This window comes from Protopterus annectens, chromosome 1.part2 (assembly GCF_019279795.1).
Source record: "Protopterus annectens isolate FY-2018-M chromosome 1.part2, PAN1.0, whole genome shotgun sequence".
Lineage (NCBI taxonomy): Eukaryota > Metazoa > Chordata > Ceratodontiformes > Protopteridae > Protopterus > Protopterus annectens.
Genome location: NC_056727.1, coordinates 509,727,105 through 509,743,917, shown reverse-complemented (window position 1 = coordinate 509,743,917; position 16,813 = coordinate 509,727,105). Strand labels below are relative to the sequence as shown.

At 42.6% G+C, this 16,813-nt stretch overlaps 1 protein-coding gene across 1 annotated transcript in view; it reads left to right on the top strand.

Moving 5' to 3' along the window:
* The window catches only part of MRPS5 (mitochondrial ribosomal protein S5), a 1,107,643-nt gene that overhangs the window by 193,196 nt on the left and 897,634 nt on the right, over positions 1-16,813 (top strand). Inside the window, exon 3 of the mRNA XM_044057334.1 lies at positions 2,352-2,477. Within this exon, the coding sequence (XP_043913269.1) occupies positions 2,352-2,477 (126 nt within the window). The remainder of the gene's footprint in view (positions 1-2,351; positions 2,478-16,813) is intronic.

The following is a 16,813-nucleotide window of genomic DNA, read 5'->3' as shown; positions in this document are numbered from 1 at the left end:
GCTTAACTGCTTAGATGTTTGTCAACTTGGGTTTCATTTGGAAGGAACTAAACACTACATTAAGTCTAAAGTAGAAAAATGGTTTCAAAGGTGACTCTGTTCAGGTGGCTGTCCAATAGTATTTATTTATTTATTCCAGATAAGGTCTTTCCCTTACTACTAATCCTAAGGCTTGTTCTACCAGAGCAGTTGCTACCTTATCGGCTTTCAGTGGATGAGATTTGTGGACCTACGACCTGGTTGAACACTTATACCTGTGTCTCCCATCACAAATTAAACATTCAGTTTAGTTCTGGATCTGTCTTTGGCTCCACTGCACTATGAAATGTTCTATCCTAGTACCACAAAAAACAAAAATAGACCAGCAAGAGCAGACCCAGATGTGAAGAATAAATCAGTCCTTTATTAACAGACCGGTTTCGGCATGAACTGCCTTCTTCAGTGTAGGACAAACAGCTGAAGAAGGCAGTTCATGCCTAAACCGGTCTGTTAATAAAGGACTGATTTATTTTTCACATCTGGTCTCTTCTATTATTTTTTGTACATGGTTTGGACCGTGCATTCCCCCATGCATAGGACTTTGTTTGGTATGGTCTATCCTAGTACCACCCCACTGACTGTCCGGGGGCTCTGTCCCACAAGTTGAGATAGATGGAAGAGACAACATCCGGTAAGAAAGTTATGTACTTTCAACCACTAGATCGGTGTTGTCATTTTCTGTCCATCTCAACCATCTTTCCAACTGTTCACCTGCCAAATTGTTCTGTAAGCTATGCCTTCTGGGAGAACTTGTGGATACACCAGAGGACTTTTTGGGGATACACTGGTCTCCTTTGTTCATATTTTTACCTTTTGGTAGGCTTTAGGATTATTATTTGTAGTTTAAGTGGCAAACTCAGTCTGAGAAGATTCAAGGTTATAAGGCACTTTGGGAGAGGGGGTGGAACTTTGGAGCTGAATGCTTTGGCAAACCCTGTGTCAGATCTGAGGAACTCATAGGTTGAGGCAAATGGAAGAAGACAACACAGTTCTAGTATTATTTATTTGGTTTCAGATAATATCAGCAGGTTTTGGCTCTCTTTCTAGTGAACCTGGGAAAACATGAGAATACCATATAGCATTCTGTTGTTTTGACATTTGTTTTAAAATGTAAATAAAGCTATCACTTTTTAAAAGTATATTTGTTGTTGATAAAGATGGAAATGTTTATTGATTTGTATTAAATATAGTTGCCACTTGTTGCTGAGAATTGCCTGTTTGTTTCATACAAAAAAGCAACAAAGTTTATGGTGGCACACACTGACTGCCTTTTTGTGGGTCCAATTGCATCTCATTCTACCGGCTTAACTCCCAGTCCACCACTTCCATGCTGATTTTGCTAGCCAACCTCCTACCCCCCTCCCCCAACTACTCCGGTATTGCTGGGGCTGGTATTAGAATCTAAGGACATCCTTGGGGCTTGGCTCTCTGTGGATCCATCCACCCAATGCTAGTCAACTATGTCCGAGGGCAATTCCCCCCCCTCTTTGGGCCAGTAAATAAATGCCTTAACTTAGGGAGTTTCTTCATTGAGCACCCTCCCACCCCAACCAGGACAGGCAAGCTATCCCTTCCTACCACTCTGCTAGTCACCTGAGCGAGTAATCGAACCCAGCTCACCAGGGCAGTAGTCAGAGCTTTATCTCTCTACTCCATTGGAGTAGCTGTGGCACACACTGACTTTGCTGAGAAAATAAGCAGTATGATTAGTGTACTTGACAGCTTGAACCTCAGTCACAAGGGATTTACAGATGTAGACCCATTAGTATGTGCCAGAAATCTATATAAGTGGAATATTTTTGCTAAATAATATGGTACTAGAGATGTGAAATCTTATTACATGCTAGCTGTGCATGCCGGTGTCTATATGGCCTTATCTGTGTTGATTGATCTTTAGGGGTAGTATTTGCTACTTCTCACTAAGCTGAAACATTTTAAAAATGGCAAGAAACTTATTTTTTTTCTGAATTTCAAGTACATTTGCTAAAATCTAAGAACATTACTTGCTTATGCCCATTAAAATGAAAAATTTGACTAATAATTGTAGCATCCTGAAGTGCAGTGTCATGTTTAAGGCTTGAGTCATATATTTAAAGGTCATTTGCAGTCTGCTTATGTAATAGGCTACTAGGTAAATAAATGTTGGCAGTTTGTTATTGACAAAGAAATTATGAGACATTGGCAAAATGACATGCCTGCATTAATATAACCGTCTCTTTTTTCCCTAATTCACTGTGCACCTATATTAGCTTGCTTAGGGCAAACTTCCTTTCTTTTCTGCCTTTTTTTTACTTATCACTTTTTCATTGCAGTAACAGCAGTTGAATTATGGAAAGGAGTACTTGCAGAATCTGGAGCCGGAGCAAGAAAGGGCAGAGGCAAACGGAGTAAGAAAAAAGTGAGAAGGGATCTTAACAGAGGCCAGGTGATTGGTGAGGGTAAGTGGGCAAGGCTATGTGCTTGCATTTTTATCAGTTGAAATCTGTTGCATGTCTTTGCTGCTTTGCTTTGTCTTGGATTATGCTTTTGCATTTGAATTACTTGTGCTGTTATTGTAGTTCTCCCAAAGCAATCCTTTTGTGAACTTGCCTGGAGTTCAGCAGCAGAAATACAAAGAAATTGTAGAAAATCATTGTTTGTTCTTTTTGTAATTTAAAGAATACTGAACTGTTGTATTCCATTTCATGATTTGTGTAAGAAATTAGAGAGTCCTTTAATATTTCATATTATATAGAAAACTGAGAACTTTGTGTTTAAAAATACATTTTTGTATCCAAGTAGATCAATTGGTCTGTCTGCCATAACCACAAAACCATAACCTTTTGTATCTCAGCAGAGCTTGGCCCACTAATAGTCAACAGGACCACTGCACATATTCATTGCAGTGCTTTCAGGGGCAAAGGTTGTATCACTATTGTTTGTTTGTATATCTTTGGTATGGGGTGAAGCATTCCAAGATGACGGTCCCAGTAAGAACTAAAGAGGATACAAAACTCATAGTACTTTTGGAATACCTCCCAAAAAATTTTGATTTATATGTATAATCTGCAGTGTAGTAATAGTAGGTAGATTTTTAATTTGCCCCTGTTATATGATTCTTTAAATTTCCAAAGTCTCAACAATTCATCATTGTGGCCCATGCAAGTTTCCTTGCACTTAGCTTAAGGGATGTAAGTGCTTCAACGGTCCCAGTTCCTTTTAGATGTAAACACTGTTTGGTCTCAAATATTTTCAGCTGCTCACACAATTTGCCTATTTCCCTAATATTCTTCATTGGAGCATTCTGGAGTCTGATGTTTAAAAAGCAAAGGTTGTTATTGATAATCCTATGTAATACATATCACCACAGTACTGGTTTTTGTGGTTGAGGTTGCAATACCGTGTTGACACTTGTTATCCTTGCCACATTTTACTCTAGCAACCTGATATCATGAGTAAGAGATGTTTAAGGCCTACGTACTACCTCAGCTTTTGATAACTGTGCATTTGCTCATTGGAAATATCTGTTGGGATGATGGCTCTCGTGCCACTGCGTAACATCAGGACAGCTTCAGAGAAAAGAATTCCAAGATCAGGTCTATGGTTTTTAGACTTGATTCCCATTTATCGTCAAATGACTTTCACCTTTTTTTGTTGATGGTGGCCTTTACATCTTCTTTAGTTCTGTTCTTTGGGAGTGAGGGTAGAAGAGCAAAAAAAGTTCCCCAGCACGATCTCCTGAGAGTGAAACCTGTATGTCTGTTGTCATACACTAGACACTTGAAAGGGTTCACTTCATTGATAGTGGGACTAATTCTTGGTGCTTTGTGCTAGATATGGTTCCAATCATGAGGGACTGAATCCCATAACTTTCCTTTCTAAGCACTGGATCACTAGCTGATGTAGGTTAAAATGGTCAATTAATGTTATTGCTATGTCCATTTTTCACCCACCCCCCATCATTGCACATGCCACTGCTGGACCTATGAGAGCTTGTTCATCATATGGTAGTAGATGACCAAGATGTAGGAAGGCATCCTTTAGCTTACAGCTCAGGTGTCTGGGATGGATAGTTTGAGAGAAGAACCGCATCCCTCTGTGGTTCCAAAAACTGCATGCTAAGTGCAGGGTGGAGATGCCATTTCTCAATGAATACATAATTTTTGTAATGTGACTTTTGATTATGGATAGCAAACCAAAGGGCTGTTGATTCAACATAATCATTGCAGACGTAGATATCTCCTTGTGCTCAGGCCGTCTTGCTCCTGGAGTTGATTAGTGTGTGTGTGTGTGTGTGTGTGTGTGTGTGTGTGTGTGTGTGTGTGTGTGTGTGTGTGTGTGTGTGTGTGAGAGAAGGTTTTACAGGAGGAGGAATAGGTTCTATTTCCAGTTCCTCTTTGTGCTAAAGAATATGACAAGTTACTGATTAGAACTTCACACAGTTTCGGTTTAAACATCTTATGTGGTCCTGCAATACCAGATTGTGAACTTCACAACAATCTGCTAACACTTATCCAGTCTTTTCCTTACACTGTCACCATTAAAATCCTCTCTCATTTCTCATCCAGTAGCCTACCCTTTCTTCTTAAGTCACCTTATACCTCATCCACGCACCACAAATGTATTACAATGCTTCAATCATCTAAGTGTTTTTGTTATACTTTGTAGATCTTTTTATTTACCACCCTTGTTTAACTATTCAGTTTTTTAAAATGTCTTTAATGTCTATTGTATTTACTGTGTTTTGTGTTTCCCTTTTTTTAAGTGATTTTCTTTCCAAGACTTCCATGAAAGGGTGCCTTTGACTTATCCTGGTCAACAATTTTAAAATAAACAAATTTATCTCTGAAGTCTGACAACTTTCAGATGATAGCGTTGTTGTTGGTGGAAGGATGCTTGCTGCATGTTGGCAGTAGACACAGGTGCAAATCAGAATCTGAGAACCTCACAGTAAATCTTTCCGCTTTTGAGCATTAGTGTCCGCACTGGGTATGCCTGTTAGCCCCCCCCAGTACATACCAACTGCATTGTCTTGTGGTGGGAGGCCTTGCCAATGAGGGAGTTTGCCTTCTGTTTTTCTGTCTGGATTACTGGCTCCCACTGAGTTTATGGATCTTTTAAAGGAGGAAAGTAAGTTGATGAAAACAGTCAATGGGAGAAATTTCCGAATGTCCAAGGAGTAGTCTGTGACCAGAGATCAAATTGAGAAGATTCAGGATAATATGAACTTGGCTTAATTTTGTTAAAGAAAATTATGCTTTAAAAATTATACATAACTTTTTTTTTTTTTGGAGCATATAATGAGTGAGCTGTTCTGGGGAAGAAAATGATGCAAAATGTTACTGTGGGGAAAACTAGAAGAAAACTTGGAAGTATCACAAGCGAGTCCGCTGAAAAACAATGGGAGTCGTTTGCAGCAGCGTCAGTGTATTCTTTATCCTGCTATGGTGCTGTGAAGTAGGAAGAGGCTGAGAAGGCTAGTGGAGGGAGATGATGGAGTTTTGGATTGCAGAAACTTTTAGTGCAATCAGAGTGGCAGTGGAGTGCTACAGGGTATTAGGCATGGATTTAGAGAAGACAAAGTATAAATTTGCAGAAGAGAAATAGAATGAAAGCCGAGTGGCAAGACTGGTGTAGGAATGAGGGAGGGTTTTGCCTGTGTGTTCTAGAGAATGCTTAAGAGTAATGCAGTTCTAGTTTATTCTGAGTACCAAAGACCCCAGAAGGGTATTGTGTGGCTAAACTGACTTTTATTTTAAAAACAAGCTACCTTTCATTAGATTGCAACATGTTGCTGTTTTTAAACAAGCAGCCTTATGTAAAGAAACATTCTCAAGAGCACATACAGTACGTAGAACAGTTTCAGCATACTCTGTGTAACCCTGCAGGCTAGTACTAAACCCACTGTTTATGTTTCAGAACAAAATAAAATTTGTCCTCACATATATCGTATCAACCCAGGTTGCTAAATACTCCAGTCAGTTTCCCTCTGCGAACCTCCAAAGAATGTTGTAACCTGATCTGGGCTAATTTTATTGCATATTTCCTATAGTCCTAGTCAAAAGAGATTTGGCCCAGGACACACTAAAAATGTATGGTGCATCCCATTTGCATCTCCAACAAAGTAGATAAACAATGGGAAATATATACTTTGGTTTGACATTGTAGCCTGAAAAAAGTCTATATTTTAAGTCATGGCATACTTTCAGGCTAATACAATTTTCTCTCAGACATCTTGCAGGATCTGCGTCTTATATTCTTTTCCCCGAGCTAATGTAAATGTGCTAGTTGCCAGAGATCTGGAGCCAATTAGAATGTTGATCCATGCACTAGGGATCTGTTTCTTGGAGTAAGAGTCCCCACTCCCCAGTTGTTTTAACATGCCAAAGCTGTTCAGATAAACCAGTACTTATTTTTTTAATATGAAAAGCTTAAGCATCTTTAAATCAGCTAACAGTTTGTAAAATAAAATTCTGTACAAGTCCTGCCTTTCTCATACTTGAATGCAGACTCTTCCAATGTAAGCATTAGTCCCCCCCCAAAAACAAAAATCTTCACATTAGGTTAATCCAAGGAACCTTAGTAGCTGAATGATTCTAACTGTATGCATTTCCAACTGCTTTGACATACCTATTAGCACTAGCTCTTCAATCCAGTTAAAATGTTAATGTGCATTGTCATTGTCCCTCTTGACCCCTTTTAGTGGCTCCAGATCAGTCAGTAAATCTGTTCTGAGTTGGCTGTCCTTTTTTCTTCTAAAGCTTATTGTGCAACTCCCTGTAAATCTCCAACCTGCTCTGAGAGTTGTCTTCCAAATAACTTCATACGCAGTAGCTAACCTACAGTGCAGTATTTTAAGTGTAGCAGCTACCAGTCAGGTACTCCATGTCCAGCCATAGATACTGGAAGGGTCAATAATTTCTACCTGACCCTTGGTTTCCTTCTGGCTGAAAGGAAATGAGTGGTCTCTTCCCGTAGTTTAGGGAGCAAAAGTAAATTGGTGAGAGACTGGTAGCTCCTGCGCAGCATATAGTACCAAAGGTAAATTAAACAAGTACAAAGACTATATTCTTTTGAGTAGGATTTTATCAAATATCCTTCCATATCTGAAAAAAATCTTTATGTTTAAGTAAGATACCTGTGTATATCACTTTTGCTGAATTAAGTAAGGTGTTGGTTAACTTTACCCTTAAATAGATTGGTTCCTAAAGGAATGGGGGGTAGTTCTGTATTAACATGTGATGAACTTAAATCTTAATAGCTCTTTTAATATATTTATTTTATAGCTATCTCCCTAAACTTGAGTTCAAGAAAAATACTTTAAAATCTGAGTAAATTACAAGATTGTTTGAATATATATAAAAAAAAAAACTGCAAGAAAACCTAGCTAAACTAGAGATCTGATGTTGTCAGTCTTCATCTATTCTTGACTTGTGGGTATACAGTTCCGATCCTCTGAACAGATCCGGACGATATATAGCTCACATCAGCCAAAAAATCTCTCTAGCTGCTTGTCTACCCACAATGTCCCTCTCCACATTACCTCAGATCTTGCTGGCTGCTCTTACGACGACGCATCAGCTCACTCTCTCTAGTAGCTAAGTAAAACTTATTCTTTATTCTGTTTTCCTTAATAGTTCTCTGAAAACTCTTTATTCTCCAATTTTAAAAATCTTGGTCTACCCTTAGTGAGTGTGTGATTTCCCTTTGCCATTGATATTTTTACTCTCTACCATCGTTAACCTGCGGTGGTGGTGTAAACCCGTGGTAGTGGTGCTGCGGTAGCGTTGTCGCCTCACAGTAAGATGCTGTCCGGTTCGATTCTCAGCTAGAGTGTCTTCTCCATGGAGACATGCGCGAATGGGCGTACCTTTGTTGAAGGTTGTGCATCAGGGCTGGTAACTCGGCACGTAAAAATCAACTACCAATCATTAGCAGACCGGAGTTCCGCTGTGGCGACCCCTAACCGGGAAAAGCCGAAAGACAAGAAGAAGACCATCGTTGGTAGCCCCCCCTTTACCATTGGTAATCTTTCTACCATTGCTGGTAGATTTCTTCTTGTGATGTGACTGAATTTTTTCTCCTGTTTCTTAATTCTTTTCTTTCTCTCTGCCTTTCCTGCCCTTTTCATTCAGGACAATGGCGGAAAAACCTAAAAGCTCGACTATGGCTTCAAACAGTGTACAAAGTGTGACAGAAAAATGCCAAACTCTGATACTCATGAATGTTGTGTGTATTGCTTGGGTGTTTCCCACTTGACTGTTGACTGTACAGTCTGCCACGACTTCAGCAACAGAACTCTGGCAGAGAGAAAAAAACTCATTCTCAAAGGCCTCCTTAAAGCCCTGTTCAAAGAAGCCTTGTCCAAGGCTGACCAGTTTCCTTCACCCTCTGGATCAAAATCCTTACATTCAGTGCCAGTGTCTCCCTCGGCACCGACTGTTAAGCATAAACATGCATCGGAAGGTTCCTCTTCAGAACTGAAACCTAAAGTTCCAAAGCTTTGAGAGGTCTCAGTCTTTGGCACAGAGAACCTTACCAGTGCCTTTGACACCAGCCGTGGCACTTGTTAAATCCTTGACCACTACCATTCCAATCATGTCTACAGTTCCATCATCGCTACTGACTGTCACTACTGCCGTGCCGGTGCCAATATCCCCCACAGTCCTACAGACTGTGCTGAAGCCTGATGATTCCACTCAGTCCAGAACCACTTATTCTCCCTTCCTTGGATCTCTTCATTGGACAGCTCCCTAGCACTTTCCTAGAGAGACCCACGTCTCCTTCTGGGTTGTCCGTTACCTCCACCAGAAGTTTCTCGCAAGTGGATATTGTAAGGTTGGTGGATCGGATCCTGACAACCAGGGGTCTGTCTTCATCTTTTCAGCCCCCTCTCCCTTGTGGTGCAGGGGGTTTCATCCCTATGTCCTCTTCTTATTCTCCTCCTCTGACCTCTTCACAGGCCTTAGAGCTCTCAATTCCAACTTTGCAGGTACCAGTGACTTCGACTTCAGTGCCGACAACCCTCTTATCTTCGCTGAGTCCTTCTCTGATGCCTTTGGCACTGTTGGGTCCCCAAGGGGTTTGAGATGGCCCCCAAGTTTTTCTGTATAGCTGGTCTTGCCTCTTTGGGCTGCACCGACAGAGGACCCCTCCTGGGTTCCGGCTTGTCAGGTGGATCTCTCGGGGTGGGGTGTGACCACGGTTCCGAGTTTGTCTGTCTCTGTTCTGGGCTCCTGTCACTCCTCGCGGGGGGTCTGCTTTTCAAGTCATGAAAGAGCTTTGGCCACTGCCTCATCTCAGGTGTCTCCTGTGTTACTGGAATCTCTCCCTGTGACCCCATGGTTTTAGGTTCTACTGCCAACCTCAACCCCTGGACAGCGAGCCCCAAGGTCACAAGAATTACCTGCCACAGGCGTTCCCTCTTCCTAGTCCTCTTCAGATGTTCCCATTGAAGAGCTTCCTCGGAAGATATCTTGTAAGAGGAAGCACCTTGATTCTCCTGAGGAATCCATCACGGCGGACACAGATTTCAATGAAGATGAGTATTCCCCATGGTCACCCCTGGAAAAAGTCTCCTTTGAGAGATTCCTGAGGTCCTGAAGCAGAGGGGTGATTGACCCTTCCTCTGAGGAATCCATGTACTTGCAGGCCTTTGGTGCTCACCTGTCTACCACCTGGGTGACCCCACCCGCTGATGACCTAATTAAGCTGATCACTCAGTGGGCTTGGAAGGCTTCTGACTCTATAGAGCCTATCCCCTGGAGACCTGACAAGATTCATTCCACTCCTGAAGACCCTCCACATTGGGCAAAGGGCTTAGTAGTTGATAACGTGGTGGTAGAGGCTGCCACCAAGAAAGAACTAGCTGAGGAATGTTCTACTGTACATCCTCCTAACCGAGAGTCCAGGACGATGGACACATTTGGGAAACTGGTCTATGCATCATCAACCTTCTTTATCAGGTCTTTGAATTTTTTAGCACACTTTACTAGACTTCAAAGGGATCTGGTCAAGGAGCTGTCGGATACCCTGGTGGAAGCAGTCGCTGATGGGGTCCAACAAAATGTGGCCTCCCAGTAAGCCACCGTGGAGTCTTTCCTGTTCGAGTTTGCAGAACCATTCAAGTCTTCCTTCGTCAATGCTTCCTTTGACGGATCCTCTTTGTTTGGACCCAAAGTAAAAGAAACTCTATCCAGGTGTGAAAAGGATGGAAAGACCATCTGCTGTGGGTGTATGTTTTTTCCACTCCTCAGTGATCCTACTCCAGGAATCAAAGGAGTGGTAAGATGTGGTTCAAGAAGTCCCAGAAACCTTTCCAGGACACACATGGTTCAGACTCTGCTCGGGGAAGAGGGAGGAGTTGCAGTGGAAGATGGCATCCCAGAGACAGAGGTGGTCTTCAGAATCAGGGTTCCAGGGACTTGTGTTCTTCGGTCAACCCTACCAGCACTCTTGAAAGGGGCCCAATTGCTTACCTCTGGAGGCAGTTGGGGGAAGATTTTCCTTGCACCCAAATGCCTGGCGACACATAACCACCGATGCCTGGGTGCTAAAGATAATTTACAGTGGTTATCTAATCCCTTTCACACTTTACCTGAGAACCCCAGCAAGACTCCTGACATTCCACCCAGTCAGAGAGATCAAGTAGCATAAAAGATACAAAAGCTGCTAGAAAAAAAAAATAGTCATCCAAGAAGTCCCACCAGACCAATTAGGATCTGGATTTTACTCAAGATTCTTTTTAGTGCCAAAAAAATGGGACTGAAGACTGATTTTGGATCTCAGTATTTTGAACAAATTTATCCACCAGTCAAAATATCGGATGGTCACAGTTCAGTCAATTTTTCCCTTCTTAGAAGAAAACAACTGGATGTGCTCTATCGACGTTCAAGATGCATATTACCAGATAAAGATGGACAAACACTCCCAAAGTTTCTCCGCTTCCAGCTAGGAGCCAGTCATTACCAATTCAGTGTGCTGCCCTTTGGTCTCACCACAGCCCCTAGGGTGTTCACCAAATGCATGGCAGAAGTCCCAGCACATGTGAAGCTGCACGGATTCCAGGTGTATCCTTACCAAGACGAACTAGCTCCTCACCGCTTCCACCAGGCATCTACTACTACAAACTATGGACTTCATCCTGGAACTATTTCAACAGTTGGGCATCATGGTCAATCTTGCTAAGCCTCAACTAACCCCTTCTCAGGATATGGAATTCATCAGAGTTCATCCCAGTACTCTTTTCTTGTGTGGCATCACTTCCCACCACAGGTTGCACAAAATACAATCGCAGGTTCACCCTCTCCTTTGCTGAAACAAAATTACAGCTCAGCAGATTCTGCAGGCATTGGGCTCCATGGCAGCAGCGATCACATTAGTTCCAATGGCAATATTTCACATGAGACTTCTCCATTGGCTACTTGCAAAGCAGTGGTCTATTTTAACTCACCCCATGAATCATTTGGTCTTCATATCCAGCCGATGCAGAAACTACTTAGCCTGGTGGGTGCAATCTGAGGATATTCTTCTAGACTGCCCCTTTATCCCCTCCACAGCTGAAGGCCATAGTGACCACGGATGCTTCCCAGATGGAGTGGGGGGGGGGTATCTCGGGAAGACTGTCCCAAGGCATTTGGTGCCCCTCAGAGGCCAATCTGCATATCAACTTTCTAGAGCAAAGGGCAGTGCTTCTGGCGTTGCAAGCGTTTTCATCCTGCCTTACCTCATGGGATGATAGCTATTCAGTCAGACAGCATGTCTGTAGTCTGGTACATCAACAAATGAGGGGCGACCAAATCCTATCCACTGTGTTGAGAAGCCCTTCGAGTGTGGCAATGGGCCATAACTTCTAACTGCTTTCTCATAGCAGTGCGCATCCCGGGGAGTTCATACGTGATTGCGGACAAACTGAGTAGATGCATCCTCACGAGTGGTCTCTGAACTCCAGAGTAGTGAAGAAGATCTTTCTTTGCTGGGGCCAGCCTTGCTGCAACCTGTTTGCTTCACCCCTGAACAACAAGTGCAGAAGCTAATTTGCCCTAATTCCCCCTCAGGTGAAGTCCCCCAGATATGCCGTTCTCCACGATTGGCCCCTGGGTCTCCTTTACGCCTTTCCCCTTCCCTCTTTTTCTCAAGAAAGCAGCTTCGCTGAGAAGCAAAGTGGTCCTCATTGCACCTTACTGGCCTTGACACGTATGGTTTCCCTTCCTCTAACCTCATCTAGTTCACCACCCATGGATTCTTGTCCCAGTTCCAGACCTTCTGTCCCATCCTCAGAGACTAGTGCACCCCAGTCTTAAGACCCTGAAGCTAACTGCTTGGTTTCTCCAATTCTGTTAGCCACCAGGCATAATGAAATTCCTTCTGTACGACTCATTTTGTTAGCATCCCAGAAACCATCCACCAGGAATCTTTACCGTAGTAAGTGGAGAAGATTTTCTGTATAGGCTGCTGATAATGGTATTGACCCCTTTTCAGCACTGGTAGAAAAAGTTCTAGACTTTCTAGCTACCATTGTTGATAAAGGAGCTTTTTCTTCTACAATCAAGGTTATCTTAGCAGCTATTTCAAATTTCCGTAACAGTGTCGGCGACCAGCATTCAGTCTCCCACAGGCTTTGTGCATTTTTTTCTTAAAGGCACCATCCATTTAAAGCCCCCTTTCAAGGATCCGCTACTGCCATGGGACTTGACCTTTGTACTGCAATCTCTTACTTTACCTCCATTTGAACTTGCAGCTACCTGTGACTTAAATTTTCTTTCTTGGAAAACATTTCTTCTCATATCTGTCACTTCGGTGAGACGAGTCTCCGAATTACAGGCTGTGTGTTCTAAAGCCCCTTATTTAGTTTTCCATAAAGATAGAGTATCACTCGGAACAAACCCGACCTTCCTTTAATTTCAGAAACCAATGTCAGTCAGTCCATAGACTTGTCTATTTCACAAATGTTTCTAATAAAGGAAAATGCTGCCTGCACCTTCTGGATGTGCACAGGGAATTACATTTTTATCTGGATAGAACTAAGCAACTTAGATAATCAGAACAGTTATTTATGTTCTTTGCAAGTGCAATGTTGGGCAAACCTGTGTCTAGATGGTTAAGGGATTGCAATTCCTTCATTTACACAAAAGAATTCTTAAGACTTCCCTATGCCAGTGAAGGCACATTCTACCAGATGTGTGGCAAGTTCATCTGTTTTTCATTCTAAAGCTTCTATGTCAGAAGTTTGTGCAGCTGCAACTTGGGCTAAACCAGATACTTTCATTACCCATTACAAATTTATTATGGTCTCCAGGGGGAGAACCTCCTTTGGTTCTATGGTTCTCAAAAATATTCTACCATAAAAACACCCAGGATCTAAGGTAGCTGGGGACTCTGTCCCACAAGTCAAAAATAGATGAATTGACAACATCAGATAAAGAAATTATAACTTACCGTAATGTTCCATCTGTGTTGTCGATCTTCATCTATTCTTGCATCCCTCCCACCTGCCCCTGCCTTTGGATTTCTGTTGGAGTGACATCCTGTCCTGGATTTTTATTGTTGGGGATACCTTGGACAAGGTTTCTGGCATGAGTGATAGTGCCTTCTTCAGTATGATTGCAAACCCGAGCTGAGGTAATGTGGAAAGGGGCGTTGTGGATAAACTAGCAGCTTGAGAGATTTTTTGGCTGATGGAGCTATATATAGGCTGCATCGGTTCCAAGGATGGGAACTGTATACCCACAATTCAAGAATAGATGAAGATCAACAAAACAGATGAAATGTTATGGTAAGACTTAACTTTTTTTTTTCACTGTGTCATACCTTAAACCACCTTTGATGGAGGCCCTTGGGAGATACGCAGATAACCCCTTAAGGGCATCAGTTGTTTCAGCTACATGACTTCTCAATGTCCTTGACTTTTATTACATTTTAAGTCTTTATGGTTACATTCAGGCCGATAAAGTGGTTTGGTTTATTGGCCTGAATGTAACCATAAAGACTTGCACAGCTAGTGGTAGTGGGGTTTGGTTTTATTGTCCTGTATGTAACCATAAAGACTTTAAAAAAAATAAAAATAATGATAATCATGGCCATTCTGAAGCCATGTAACTGAAGCACTTGATGCCCATGCCCTTAAGGGGTCATTTGGATATATCCTATGTGCCCCAATTACAGGGGTTTAAGGTATCGCACAGCAAAGACTCCAGATTGACTGGGTTTTTTCTTGCAGTTTTTAGTGAATGATTTGTTTGTGAGACCTTTTTACCCTTTGGCTTGAATAGAGAGAGTAATTTTGTGAGCTGTGCCCCTAATATAATACCCATGACAGGAGCAACTCTTAACCCGGTTGGTGATTCAAGATATCGGGAAAACCAGTAACGAGGAAGGTAGGCACTACTGTCTCATTTTCTGCACAGGTCAATGTTGAGTGAAAAATTTGCTCTCAGATTAGTCTGGCTGTAGCATATTTATGAAGGGATTGTACTGACCTCACAGACCAAAAAAGGAAACCTCCAAAATGTTAATACTCTGAAAATGTAATTCTAATCCCCTCATCAGTTTTTTTCAGCATATAGACTATTTTTAATTTTACAGGTATTTTCTATCAATAAATAAGCTTCACTGAGATTATCAAAGGTGGTACAACCTGGGACAAAACCATTGTTATTATAATATGTAACACCAGATAGCATTCTCCTTTTAAAATGATAAAAAGGTTATAATCGTGGTTTAAAATAAATAAATATCGATCTTTAAGAAATTATTTACATTGGGTCCATCCCTTGTTTTAGTTTTACTAAAATTATTGCTTTCATACAAGAAAGTGGGGAGTTCAAGCTGTAAGAACATAATTAGCCAGAAACAAAAAAATTGTAAACTTTCACTACCCAAACGTACATATTTTAATATCAGATTAGACAGGGTCAGACGTCTTATTTGTTCCCTTATTTTCTTCTGTGCATTTAGTTGTAATTTCTGCTATCAGTTTAATAAAGTCGAAATGTCCTGCATAAGTTTGCATAATAGTCATCTAAGACGGATGTCCTTCAAGGATGCATCTGCAGTCATCACATATGGGTTGTCCTGCCTCAGGCAGCCCTTCGGTCGTCCGGATTCCAAAGTCTGGGTCCGGCATCGGCTGATGTCGCACATTCCCCGACGTCAGAGCGCCTGGGGTATAAAAGCATCAGCCGACACCATCTTCCTCAGTCTTTCTTGCCGCGTGGTGCCCGAAGCAGAAGCAGTTCACAAGTGCCGGTCGGCCAGCTCCTGTAATTCAGCTAACCGAAGACTTCAAAAGCTAAGTACCCCGTTGGGGACTCTTTCTTGCCTCAGCCGATGTCAGATAAAGTTAATAATTGTTTAACTTGTGGGAAACAAATACCTCATAAGGATTTCCACTCTTACTGCCTCCCCTGTTTAGGCCCAGACCACGATGTCTCGGCCTGTTCAGCCTGTGCTTCCTTCAACCGACGCACTCTTAGACGTCGGTCGGAGTTCGCAGAGGAGTTTTTTGGGGCTAGTTTTACATATAAAATGCCATCGGAGACCCCGACTCCACATTTAATTAGAAACGGAAAGACAAGGACCGACACACGCGGGCCGCGGTTTCGGCTGAAACCGCGGCTAGGCCTACCGCGAGTGTCTCGGTCTCGGCTGATACCGAGTCCTTGGTACTTCCGAACCCCGAAACCGCTCAACCGACAACCTCGGCCCCGGAGGCCCCTGCCGAGTCGGTTATTGAATTTCCTTCAGAAACTGGTGTCTTGGAAGCTTCCGACACCATTACTCTAGACAAAGCTACACCAGCACGTGGTGCAGCCAGGCCTCCTGCATCCATGTCCATAAAGGCATTCACCAGGGCTAAAGCTGCTAAACACACAAAAACTATGCCTCCCAGGGTTATTCCTCAGAGACCCACTTCTAGTTCACAGATCTTAACTTTTGCAGAGGACCTTATCTCTTTAATCAGGGGCTCTCAACCCTCTCTAGACAAAAGGCCCAGGGTTGAGCCCTCTGATCCCCACTCCTCAGAGGAGGCCTCTGATGGCTCTGCTCACTCGGACTACCAGGAGGAGGCTTTTTCGGCCTACGAGGATTCGGATGCAGAGGAATCTATCCCCTCGGCCTCCCCTCCTGAAGAGCTATCCTTTGGGGAGACCCTTCACTCTATGAGAGAGCATTTCAAATGGCAGGGCCAGGAATTTTCTGATTCCAGGAAAAGATTAAGAACCTTTCTACATTTACCTCAGCATAGACCTTTGGCTATTCCTCCTGTTTTGAATGTCATTGATGATGTGTACTCTGAGTCTAGTATAACCCCTGACACTCTGCCTCCGGCCCCTGTTAAACCCGATAGGTATTACAGGGTCCCGGACTCACATAATTTTCTTTGCAAGGCCCACTCTGCTGATCCAGAAACTATTTCCCAGGCCCTAAAGGGGTTGCAGCTGCCACTACTAAAAACCCACTCCCCTCTGAAAAGGAGTCCAGGGCTTTAGAGAGATGGGGTAAAAAAGTGTATACTTCTGCCACTCTTTCTGTGAGGGCATTAAATTGTCAATTTCATTTGATACAGTACCAAGAGTATTTGTTAGATGAATTGCATAAGAAACTGTCTACTTCTGAACCCCTTGATCGCAAATTCCTTCAGGATCTGGTACATAACTCCCAGCAGGTTAGCAACCATTTCTTGCAGTGTGGTTATGATGCATTGGAAGCTTCATGTAGGTCAGCAATGACAGGTGCAGTCATACGTAGGCATGCTTGGCTGAAGGAACAATTCTGCCAGACCATGTTAAAGCTA